Raw genomic sequence first — 11922 nt, forward strand, 5'->3', positions numbered from 1 at the left:
AGCCAATTCAAGGAAAAAATATGCAGTATGATAAAAACCAGCAGAAACGAAAATAAACAAATAAACAAATAAACGCCTCTTGAAAATACGCCATTTTTCTTCAGAAAAAGCAAATCTTAAATTGATCCACACCATGGAATAGCGATTTTCCAATTTTTTACACACCATTTGAGAAAACAAAAATCTGAAAAAATATTACTACAAAAAAACTTTTATTTTTCTTCATATATTTTTATTATAATTAAATTTTTATTTATTACATATTCATGATTGTACATTCTGACGCATTATTCATGAAAAACGTGGTCAGCAAAAATTTTTTTCGCAGCAATACTTTTTCAGATTTTTTTTTTTCTCAAATATTAGGTAAAAAATTAGAAAATAGTTATTCCATGGTGTACGATGGCTTGAAACGTTCGTAATTTGACAAACATTGATTTTAGATTTGATTTTTCCAAATAAAAGATGGCGTATTTTCAAGAGGCGAAAATATATTATTTTCGTTTCTGCTGGTTTTTATGATACGGCATAATTTTCCATTGAAACTACGTTCAAAATCAATACCTTTTCGCTCCTAATGTTTTTCTGAAATATCCATTTCTTCTATCAGAAACTTACAATTAGCCTTGAATATGAAATTTTTCAAATTGACCGAGAGTGATTCTGTCCAAACGTAGGTGGCAATAAAAAAATCCCTTTAGGAGTATATTTCCAAACTCAGAACCTTTTAGAAAAAAAAAAAGATATTACTCAAATTTCCTACCCCATCGGTTTGACTTGGTAGTTTCTTTGCGAAATGTCCCATATACTTATACTTATATACTTACTAACTAATCTATGAAAGTCGAAACGTTATTCGGACACTCTCAGAAAAATCACGAAGCACAGAACGTAGACGGGACTGCGGAACAAACCTCAGCAAAACCAAGTAGCTCGATCGACAGAGGATACTAGTAAATTGGTACCAAAACCTGAGAATAACTTAGAAACTAACTTACAGACTACTTTATGGGAAGGAAAATGAATTCCAACGCACAAAACAAGGTACAATTGAACGGAGAACGATGATTTGTTTTCGTTTTCCGTTGAACGGGGTTACAGATTAATACCCCTCTTCGTAAACCTCCCACAGCCCCCTTGGAGAGTGCCACGCGGAGTGGGACCAATCCTGGACAGGGGACTCCTGGTCCCATCTTCCTTCAAGTAGCCACCTGATTCCAAAAAAATCAATCCCTTCGTCGCCCTACCCGACATAAATTTTGTCTTTGGGGCAAATAAGTTCCTGCGGAACAAAGACAGAATTTTAACTGAGATTATACACTCAAAAATCGATTGATAAACACCGTGGAAAACAATATCATCAAAATTGGAACTAGAAACTGGCGTATAAATTTTGAAACATTGGTAGGAATTATCCATGTACGCGTAACGACGACGAACAGAGAAATATCTAACACTTACCCTAAGGTCCCGGATGGTTAGAGACATAATTTGCGTCTTTCTTCTTCTTTAAAACTTGAAACGACTTTCACAAAGTGAGCTTCAAACCACAATCAGCAAATTCTCAACGTCGCAGCTTATACAGGCTGATCAGTGCCTGAAGACCCAACCCTCCAGACAATGCCTACCAATGACTGACCTTTTCCTTACCACCTACACACGGTAACTCAACCCACAGTGACTGCAAAAATGGAAAGTTTTAGAAGTTGGCGGAATATTCCCGATGCTAGCGGCGTCAATGCCTGACGATGAGGTATTCCTTCAAGTTCCTCCACAGTCGTAACACGCCAAGGCCCACGTTAAGCCGGGCATCCATAACAGAATTGATAATGGACTGATTTCACTCATTATTCGTCCCCTCCTCCGGAACAGAGTGCTCCGCTGTTAATTTGACAAGAAAAAGTAAATTATTGATTTAGAAGATGTCAAGTATACATGCATTTTATCTTTCTGCCTCAGTATCAGAATCTATAGTGACTCCGGTTAAAGTTTGGTTACGTTCCAGTACACAATGCGCCTTTTACCCTCTGTTGTATATGCTACGAGTAGGTAAATGCACACACGATACATACATTCAATGCAATACTACTCAGGCGGCACAGAGCCAGTATTGTCTGGACCAGCTCCAATAAAGGTTGACAGTTCAATAATACCAAACATTTATTCGTCACTTCCCGATTCCCGTACCGCTTAAATAATAAGAGAACGGGACAGAACACACTCCCTAATCCGTGATGATTTTCGTGAAGATAGAGTCATTTTCACAATGGATCATGACAAGTGAGTCTTAATTACTTCCGTAACGGATGCTTCGAAATAGAATACCATATAATAGGTTCTAGATATTAACATTCTTTCCCAGATTGATTCGACAATTGAAGCTTTTCCGAAGCTTTTCCGAATTGAAGCTTTACCACGATTTTTTCTTCTGCGTTTTCGCTGATCTTCATCTCTAAATCACCTATCCTTGGGATTGCTGCAAATGATACCTGGATGGGCGGGTGTACAGGTGACATCTTCATTCTAGAACAATGCATTTATATTTGACTGATTTAGATTTATCGATGGTTTCACTAGGATTTTAGTTCTACTTTGAAATCAACACGATTGAATAAAATGGCCTGCTTGATTACAATCGTCCTTATCTAGTTATAGATGAATATAATCAGCAGTTATTCCTCTAGGATTTTCGATCTGTTCGTGTCAATTATTTTTATTTTATTTCCAACTTGAATTTTGACAATATATTTTTCTTATGTTTCTTGTATTTCGTACGGTCCCGAATGTGGATCCACAAATTTTCCTTCGATTGGTTCTTTTTCCCGTTCTGCTAATGACAACATTTGAGGGTCTGTAGTTTTTATTTTCGATTTCCTATTTTCAAGTTCTTCCATCTGTTTTCGAATTTCAGCCTGTTCTTTTAAGAATTCTTTTTCGCATTCTTCTAATAATATTTGAGGATCTTCAAGTGTTTCCGAATGTTGAATAAAACCGCTAGAACTTGGGTTCACACCTGATTCTACTCGCGTATTCATTGTTTCTTTACTTCGTTCGGTATTTTGCATTAACGTAGTATCAGTATGTGTCACCAATTCTTCAGTCTGTTCAGACATACCTATTTCTACCCTAATTTCTGATTCTGTTTGTTTATCTAGTAATTTTTTCATCTTCCTGCGATTCTTTTAATTGCTTTTGTGTTTCAACACGGTCCTCCGATTCTTTTTCTAACTGTTGTTGCATTTCTACTTGTTTAGATAAAAATTCTTGTTCTAATTTTTCTCGTTTCCCAATTTCGTCTTCCTGTTTTTTAGCTAATTCTGCCTACCGTGAGTCTACTGCTTCAGCTTTTCGTACCCTATTTTGCAGGGCGGTAATTTGATCGGCGTATGCAGCTTCCGTTTCATTGAATTGTCTTGATATTTTTGCTATTTGTTCGCCTTCCAAATCTGGTAACTGTTTTGCTTTATTTAATTTCCCTGCATATGTTAACAATTCTGCCTCTTTAAGAGGAGTAACCTTTCCGTGTTCATTGTCTTTTCTCTTTCGCGTGATCGGCTTGCCGTCACCAATGAGTTTTAACACTCATAAAATGAAAAAGGAAAAGTTGAAACCGCAATCGATAGTATATTAATAAAAAAAAATTAAAAATTCCACTTTTTAGCTAAATTCGATCAACACCGCTGTTACCAGTGTTATGGGACGGGTTGAGTCTGACCGTTAATTATGCACGAAAGCCTAAACTCAGCACATTGATTTATTGGATAGAGAATAATATGTTAGACGATTATCTGTGGGGAAAGCTAATTGTAAGTTTAGAAGCGAAAAGGTGTCACTTACCTTTCGTTGTCTTTTGCTTATTTATTTATTAGGTTTTAATAGTTGGTTGGACGAATCATTTGTCCAGTCGGATTAAGGTAAACGCATCGATGAGTAACGTTTATTGAATGAATGCGTTTGAACTAAATCCACGATAACAAAAGGTCAATTAAAGAACTTGGTTTAATGTAGGAATTTAAAATTTAACACTGAGGGTTCAAACAGAGAAAACTTTCTGGGTTTCACAACAGAAAGAGGAAAGAAAAGAACGAACCGCGCAAGCGGTTGATGGAAATAGAATAAAATTGCATGATAAAAAAAATACATGAAATGATCTAGAATGCTTAATATCTACGGAAAGAGGCCGCCGAGGACGTGACAATCTCACCGATTTGCGTTTTAAACATCCGTTTAGAAAGTCCTTTTATCGCGCACGTATAAGCGAGGGGATAGGATCAGAAACATCAAAATTGCGTAGAAGTACAGTTCTATTTATTTTTTTTCTCAGTATCTTCCATCTAACATGTAATTTATTTGAAGTTTCCTAATACAGACCTATAATTATCATTCACAAGATTCTGTGCGCGCATTATCAGTATTCTGTAAAATACTTCGTGATTTACTAATGAATTTTGCTAAAACGGATGTCCAGCTTTATTGTAATAATAGTTTAAACATTGCGAGCACGTCTTGTAAACGAAATTTTGCGTTACAGCACCGCGTTAGATTCGAACTAATGAGTCGTCCAAAGTGATCTTTCATCCGATTCTCAATTCAGTCTATCGTTAAAAAATTCTAGATATCGGTAATCATTGTTCAATAGATATTTCCTCGGTTCCATTGCGTTTCTCAAACCAAGTGTTATATCCTAAGCTGGAGTCACTTCGAATCGTGGGGTATACGCTCATTAGTGATCACAATAGACTTCTCAACACCGAAAGGTAAGCCATGGAAGTTCTTAATATCTGTAAAAAAAAAAAAAAATGTAATTCGTCCAAGAAATTACCATTTATATTTTCGATAGCATAATCTGCTGTAGATTATGCAACAGCTAAAAAGTAATCATGTAAACTCACAGCGGTAAAGTTCCTCATAGAAAATATGTAAAATTTTCCAGCCGTCAGTATGAGCGGCTGCTGAGCTCTCCCCATGCAAATGATGATCATTTTCTCATATTTCAGTGGCATCTCGTGCCAAGCACACTGAGTGAGGGCATGATGTACTTTCGTACTCTGAAAGTAGCGTTAAATTAAATCAAACTCGCCGATCAGCGTATATATGAAAAAAAAATGATTGTACTAAGTGTTTTTTCCAAGTATGGTTAGACTCACCTCTTGAATAAGGCTCTCGCCGATGAAACAGTAGACGTAGATCAAAAGCAAGACGCTGAGGACGTACAACGAGAAAGTAAGGAAGTGAGCTTTTTGTCCTGTTCCAGTATTCTGTGTAAAAAATATTTTTACAGGGTTTAAATTTTACTTTCGTTATATCTTGAAGCCGCAGATTTCAACACGAACACGTAACGCGTATGTGTCACTCCGCCAAATAAAATCATTTTTGCACGGCGACCCCCGCGGAATTTTTTCGAACTTCGAAAATATATTCTCTACGTTGTAAAAAAAATTTCCCGAAAGCTTAGGCGCTTATTGTGCAGCCATTTTGATGTTGTGATTATTTGAATTTTTGAAGAAAAAACAAATTTATCCACTTTTTTATGAAATTTTATGACGCAGAAAACTTTTTTATCAAAATTGAAAGAAGATAGTTCTTTGTGGGAAAAATTCTCAGCTTTTCAATGGGAATGTTGATTTTTTGGCGTACGCAACACAAGACCCTTCAAAATCCAATTAAAGTGAAAAAACTGATTTTTCTCACTGCGCCGCGCGTGTTACTTCAAATTTTATATTTTTTCTAAAAGCTGAGAGTTTTTCCCATAAAATATGTCATTTTCACGATGTGCATATTTTCTGTTTTTTTTTTCAAAAAGAAAATAAAAATCAAAAATGGAATTCATCGAGAAATTTTAGATATTTTCAAAAAATCTGACAAAAAACGATGAAGATGGGTTTGAATAATTTTGTTGTATTTTTTGTATTTTTTTTTTCAAGAAGTACATCGAAAAAAAAAATTTTCAAAAAATAAACGTCCCGATAAGTCAAATTTTGAAAAAGTTTTAGCTATTTAAAAAAACAAATCATTTTTTTCAAAAAATCACGACTTTCCTTTGGTTGGGTAAAAAAGAATTTGAAAAAATTCTGAAAAACGTTTTTCGTAGGCTAGAAAAGGATAAAAAAAAAGAAACTTTGAAAAGTGGTCGATTTGGCGTGGAATGCCCCAGATACTTTACCGCCAAGACATTGTAAGTCAGGATGCAAATGAGAACCGTTCCTCCGATGAGTTGTACCAACAAGATGACGTTGTAGGACTCCTCCAAATCTTTCGCCATCCTGAATATCATTATTTGTAAAATATTTCTCGGACAATCTTTATCAGAGACAAATTGAATTTCCAAACTGAGTTGGTATTCCGTCGCGAATGGCGTTGAAAATACCCACCGTATCAGTCTGACGTGCTTCCGGACGCACTTTTCTATCGCTAGGCCGCATTCTCGATAATCAGTGCTCATGTTGCCGATGCGTTCCCCCAGGACGGCCAATTGGCCACAAACGTGAAGCATCAAGGTTACGATTAAACAATCGGGACCAGTGTGGCCAAAGGACGCGATGAAAACAAATGGAAGCTGAGCGGCGTAAGTCAGTGCGTAAGAGTGAAGTTGCGACACGTCGTGAAACATCCGCATGTGATACGGCAAATTCCATTTCACGGTCTCATTTCTATTCTCTGTGAAACAATTGTTATTCTAGATAACGTGAACGGAAAGTAATTGCACGTTTTATAAAACGTTTTCGAACCGAACGGATTTTCAGAAGGTTCGAACAAATTCTGAACGGTAAGTTGAAATTTTTTTCACTGTCAGACTCCTATCAATAATAATACCACGAATAAACGGTAAACTAGAAAAGCATTTGAAAAATCGATCTCTTTCGTAGGATATCGCTGTTCTAATAAATATATGGCAAAATTCTAGTTATCTGTAATTATCTACCCAAAAATATCGAAATTAAACTCGGATAATTATCGTTGAAGAGTACGAATTACTACGAAAAATGATGATGTTCGACAATTTTTTAAGAGTCTTACTGTTCGTTGCGTACTGATTGATCAGAGTCGTTGCATCAAATTGCTGTAACGTTTGCAATAAACATCTCATGTCACCTCTGATACATTAGCACGAAAGTATTGTCTTGAACATTTATGAATGACGTTAACGAAGAGAATTATTTTTATAAGGAACTCTGGAAATTTAAAATTGAAGGTCAAGATTGATAAGACTTGAGGATTTCGATTTCACTTTACCGTTGAATTTTGTACTCTTGACAAAAAAAAAAAAAAAAAGAAAATGTGGATCACGAGTATTTGTCGATCATGGATCAGTGAGAAATACATTTGACAAAACTTACTCATTCCCGGTACACTAGCGAGTGGTGCCACGTACGTAGTGATGGCGGTAGAAAGTACCATTGGGACTGCTGTTAGAAAAAATATCCTGGACTGTTTGTAGTAAGCTAAGAATACTTTTCTTTCTTCGCAACTTTCATAATTTTCCTCGTGAAAGTCCTCGCGCACCGTAACGATCACTTCTTTGAGTTGTCGACAGTTCAAACGTAGTAACATTACTTGGAACACAATTGTTGTGAACGTAATGTTTTGCGTGAGATTCGCAACGATATGCTCAAACGTGTTGGTGGATTGGAAAAGATCCGCGTATTCCAAAGCCAACTGGATTGCCATATAACCGAAACTCAGAGTAAATCTTAGGTTGTTTGGAGAGCTAGGCCAGATCCCTAGTAGCGTTAAGATTCTGTTGTTCCAGTCAAGGACTTGAACAGCTTTTGCTATTCCCACCTAGAAATGGATGAAAAGAAAACAGTAATCTCCGAAAGATTCACGACAGGAGGAAATTGTGTTCGTTAAGATTGACCAAAACTTTTTCAGATACTTCAAATTTTATGCAACCGTATACAAGATTCTGGAAGAAATTGGAAGTTCATCCACAGTACACATCAATGGAACGTTTTGATCGAATCTTTCACGATTCACGTATAATTTCAAAGTTCTAATAATCGGTTTTAACCTGATTCATCGAGGTAGCTGGATCCATGATGTACGGTCCAAGACTCACAATAAACTGATGAAGGGAGTGCCTTCTGCTCCGTAGTAAACATTGGCAATGCTCTGATTGGCCGGCGTGAGCCAATCACAATGGAAAGTTTTAATCGATACGGTATTTTCAAATTAATGGACATATTACAGATGCTTACGATACCTCGACCATCCATTAAACTGCCAGTGTGCATACTTATTACCATGGTCTGTTTGACCATCCGTTGTGATCAACGTATAATTAATTCACGGCTAAAAAAACTGGTACGCGTTTTTGCATTTGCCTTGACACTCGTATCTTGATATTCCAGGGAGAAAACTTTTGTCGAATTGGTTTAAGAACACCATTGAAGAATATCAAAAATCTTAAAGTCTCAAAGATAACCCGAAGAGCTTGCATACTTTAGATACAAGAGATCCAACACTAAGCACGTAGTAATTCAATTGGATATTTCCAAATGTATTTTTCTCGAACGGAGGAAAACAAAGACTACATCCATACGGGAAGCGATAAATTTGAAAAAAATGTGGATGATTTTCAATTATCAATAAGAATAAGTTTCTGATTTTAAACCAAATTGTATGAAATTATACGCGGAATCACACGAAATACTGACCAATCAAAAACGGACACCCCTTGCATCAAGATTCGCGTGCGTTTTGGAATTAGTTGTTATTGTAGTAACAATGTCCTGTGGATCACTGGTGAGGTATCGACGATGCCAATTATCAAGTTCTGTACCGTGTTCAAATCTGAGATGTCAAATCGAACAAACAATCTCTCTTAATTGTAACGGTGTGGTTGCCGATTGTAATCTCATAGAATTCTTGTTGTCAGTGTGTCGCGTTTACCAAACCCCCGATGATCACTGGTAAGGTTGTATTAACGATAGGGAGCGGCTGGGTATAATTCCGTTCTAGTACAAGAGAACTTGACCATCGGTACCAATTAAATTGCAATAAAATAATACGATACGATAACCGGACGTGGATTACAATTCTACCGATTGTGAGAGGACATCAGAAGGTATACCAGCCTTTAAAGATCGCTAAGTATGGCATGGTTTTCAATCTTCCTTGAATCAGTTGGTCAATATTATTAGTGTTGCGTTAACACGATCTAAAAGCCAAGAGTTGACGAGGAATAGTGCAGTTAAAGATTTGCCAAGAAGTACCCCGAACTTACCAACAAAGTTTCATTAAAACTGCTGAATGCCCAGGTATAAATCTAGGTGTTCAAGAAGGTTTTTAAGGATTAGAAATTGAGAGACTCGGTTAGTCTCGCACCAAGGATATTGAGAAAAGAAGGAGATGAATAAAAAAAATTACACGTGAGCTGATGCAGTCTCTTTACCACGAAGAGAAGCCCTTCCCTTTCTCGATTAACTGCAACATCCCAGAGTCTTATTTAAAATGCGAGTCTCGTCTGGCTTTGAGATTAGATGGATAACATACGCTCGAAAGTTGTACGACTATAAAGATAACACAGAGAGGCACCGTTCTGTATTATAGAACGGTAAGAAGTTTACGGAGACAGGAACCAAAACGCACGTCGATCCTTCCTATATTTGATCGATAACGTGGTCATGCGGTCGCCGATCATGCCGATCAAGGCAACCGGGGTATGACTTTTATGACATTAGAGCGGAATATAATTAGGGTATTTGAAGGAGAGGGAACGACCCTAACTATTCTTCTCTATTTCTCTCTCTCTCTCTCTTGCCTCAAGACTTGGGATCAGATTGAGGCATAAATAAACATTATTTATATTCATCTATTTCTTTTGTAACGGTGTCAGCACGGTGCACAGAGGGCGCCATAATTTTATGGGTATGCATATGATTGAAATTCGTAAATAATTCGTCAGCTGCGTGATACGTGATACGAATGAACGGACGGAAAAAAAATTACAGCCTGTGTTGAATATTTTTTAAAAGTAAGAAATTATCGTTAATCGTTCAACATAATTCACATGAATTTTCATCTGCGATGTATAAATCTCGCGGTGTAAAAATTTTTTTAGCAACGATGCTTCCATTTTCAGGTTATGAAGTTCTACACTGTTGAAATAATCGTGATGATCAATAAGAAAGCATTTGAACGTGCTCTGAAGCGTACGTATAAGAAATTTATGAGTTATGTTTTATACGAAAGAAAATTTGGCAATAAGATAAGCTTATTTTAGCGAAAAAAATATATACTGAGCAGTAAGGATTTTTATTTCAGTGTTTTTTCTTTTTTCTTTTTTTTTTTTTGCAAGGATATTGTTGCTGGTACTTCGTCCAAAATACATTGTCATTTTTTTGGTTTCTAAATTGCAGAGTAAATTTTTGTTCGTGGTTCCCACTTTCGTTGCCTGAGGGTCTACATTTTTTGCTGGAATACGATGAGAACAACTGGAATTTAATTTGCAATACCATGTGTGAAACTCGCGAATTCTCTAAAATACTCTGAAAAATTTCACCAAATTCAGACTTCACAGAATCTCAATGGAACTTTGCAGAACAACGGTGAATTCAAAGCGTTAAAAAGAAAATCGTTATTTTTCTAAAGTATTTATTGCGTTATAATATTGTTCGTAAAATAAGCAGTCCGCGTCTGATCCAATAAGTTTTAGTTCCGAAGTTGAAATTAAGTAGAAGAAACACTTGAAATGCGCGTGCAAAATAAATTTCAAAAGAATTTCCAACCGTATTGTATTGCATTTTATAAACGTTTTGCACAATCTCGATATTTCAATTTGCAAAATAATGTGTCACGAGTCACGTGTATAAAACGACGTCGACATCCGGCGCTTGTCGTACGATGGGTCGAATTGTTTTTACCACCCTTGATAGCAGTAATTTCATACGCAATAGTGCGTTACCTCAAATTGGATATCTTGCACCTCGATTCGGCATGTTGGAATTATCAACCGATACGGAATGTGAAGCAACCGAATGACGGAAAGTTTGCTCGATTTTCCTTTCGAATTAATGAACAAATTCGTTATGAGCATGATACCTTCGCCGCGTATTAGGGTGCATAGTAAATTGCTAAATTACGTCGAGGTACCACCCTTGATCATATGGTAAAATAATATCCATAGGAGTATGATGATCGATCGCCACTTGCTGTCTTGCTGCTACGAGCATTTATCTCTACATGAATGTTTTTGATTTCGTATCTAGATTTTCTTCACCTTAATATCCTCAGCTGTGTCGGTCTGGTATTTGTAGAAAAAAAATCCATTATAGAAATTTCATAAGGGTGCAAAATTTAAAGAAACATGAATTTGATTTCCTATGTGCCTGTATTAATGACAATGATTTCACGTGAGAAAAAATTCTACATAAAACCATCTAAGACAGGTATCTACGTATTACGAATCTCTCGTTCTTTAACTGAAAATTCTGCAGTTGGTCGACTATTGACTTCGCAACAAAAACTCAAACAAGGTATTCATAAAAAATTTAATTTCGGTGACGATGTGTCGTGACAATTTAAAAAGACTGACATTATCACATCCTCGATGCTCTCTGTCCCTAGATATTAGGTGCATTCCAAATTATTTCATACCTATTCTTGATATTACGCGATTTTGTTTCATTTTCTTCAACCGCTTGCGCGGCTGGTCTTCTTTTATCTTTTCTCTTACAGAACAAAATAATTTTAATAATAATGAAGGAGAAAAATATTATCTATACATTGTATACTTGAAACCTTCTCATTGGCCTAACTTCCGTAAAAATGAAAGGAACCAATCAGGAAGTGCGATATAAACAAAAACTAGAACAGTTTAACAAAAAATATTCTGAATAGAGCAGTTCATAAAAAATCTCTTAACAAGATAGTTCGAAATTATCTCTTGAACGAAAAAGTTCTTCTTCGACTTTCGATCAG

The 11922-nt window shown here is 36.2% G+C and overlaps 1 protein-coding gene across 1 annotated transcript; it reads right to left on the reverse strand.

Annotated features, from left to right (window-relative positions):
• Positions 1–4305: 4305 nt before the first annotated feature.
• On the reverse strand, positions 4306–8049 carry LOC124301570 (odorant receptor 4-like). Its single transcript, XM_046756787.1, has 7 exons — positions 8012–8049; positions 7338–7782; positions 6372–6657; positions 6164–6263; positions 5148–5258; positions 4893–5048; positions 4306–4781 (listed from the first exon to the last, which is right to left on the reverse strand). The coding sequence occupies exons 1-7, from the start codon at positions 8036–8038 to the stop codon at positions 4731–4733; spliced, it is 1176 nt and encodes a 391-aa protein (XP_046612743.1). The 5' UTR covers positions 8039–8049; the 3' UTR covers positions 4306–4730.
• Positions 8050–11922: the final 3873 nt, after the last annotated feature.

The sequence above is a fragment of the Neodiprion virginianus genome, chromosome 3 (genome assembly GCF_021901495.1).
Source record: "Neodiprion virginianus isolate iyNeoVirg1 chromosome 3, iyNeoVirg1.1, whole genome shotgun sequence".
In the NCBI taxonomy this organism is placed as follows: domain Eukaryota; kingdom Metazoa; phylum Arthropoda; class Insecta; order Hymenoptera; family Diprionidae; genus Neodiprion; species Neodiprion virginianus.

What these genes read in the sequence shown, in the direction of transcription:
- LOC124301570 (XM_046756787.1), bottom strand. Translation starts at nt 8,038, where the DNA reads ATGGATCCAGCTACCTCGATGAATCAG. An exon ending in AAGCACGTCAGACTGATACG is followed by an intron (nt 6,264 to 6,371) that starts GTGGGTATTTTC and finishes AATGATATTCAG; the next exon opens with GATGGCGAAAGATTTGGAGG. An exon ending in TGACTTACAATGTCTTGGCG is followed by an intron (nt 5,259 to 6,163) that starts GTAAAGTATCTG and finishes TTTTTTACACAG; the next exon opens with AATACTGGAACAGGACAAAA.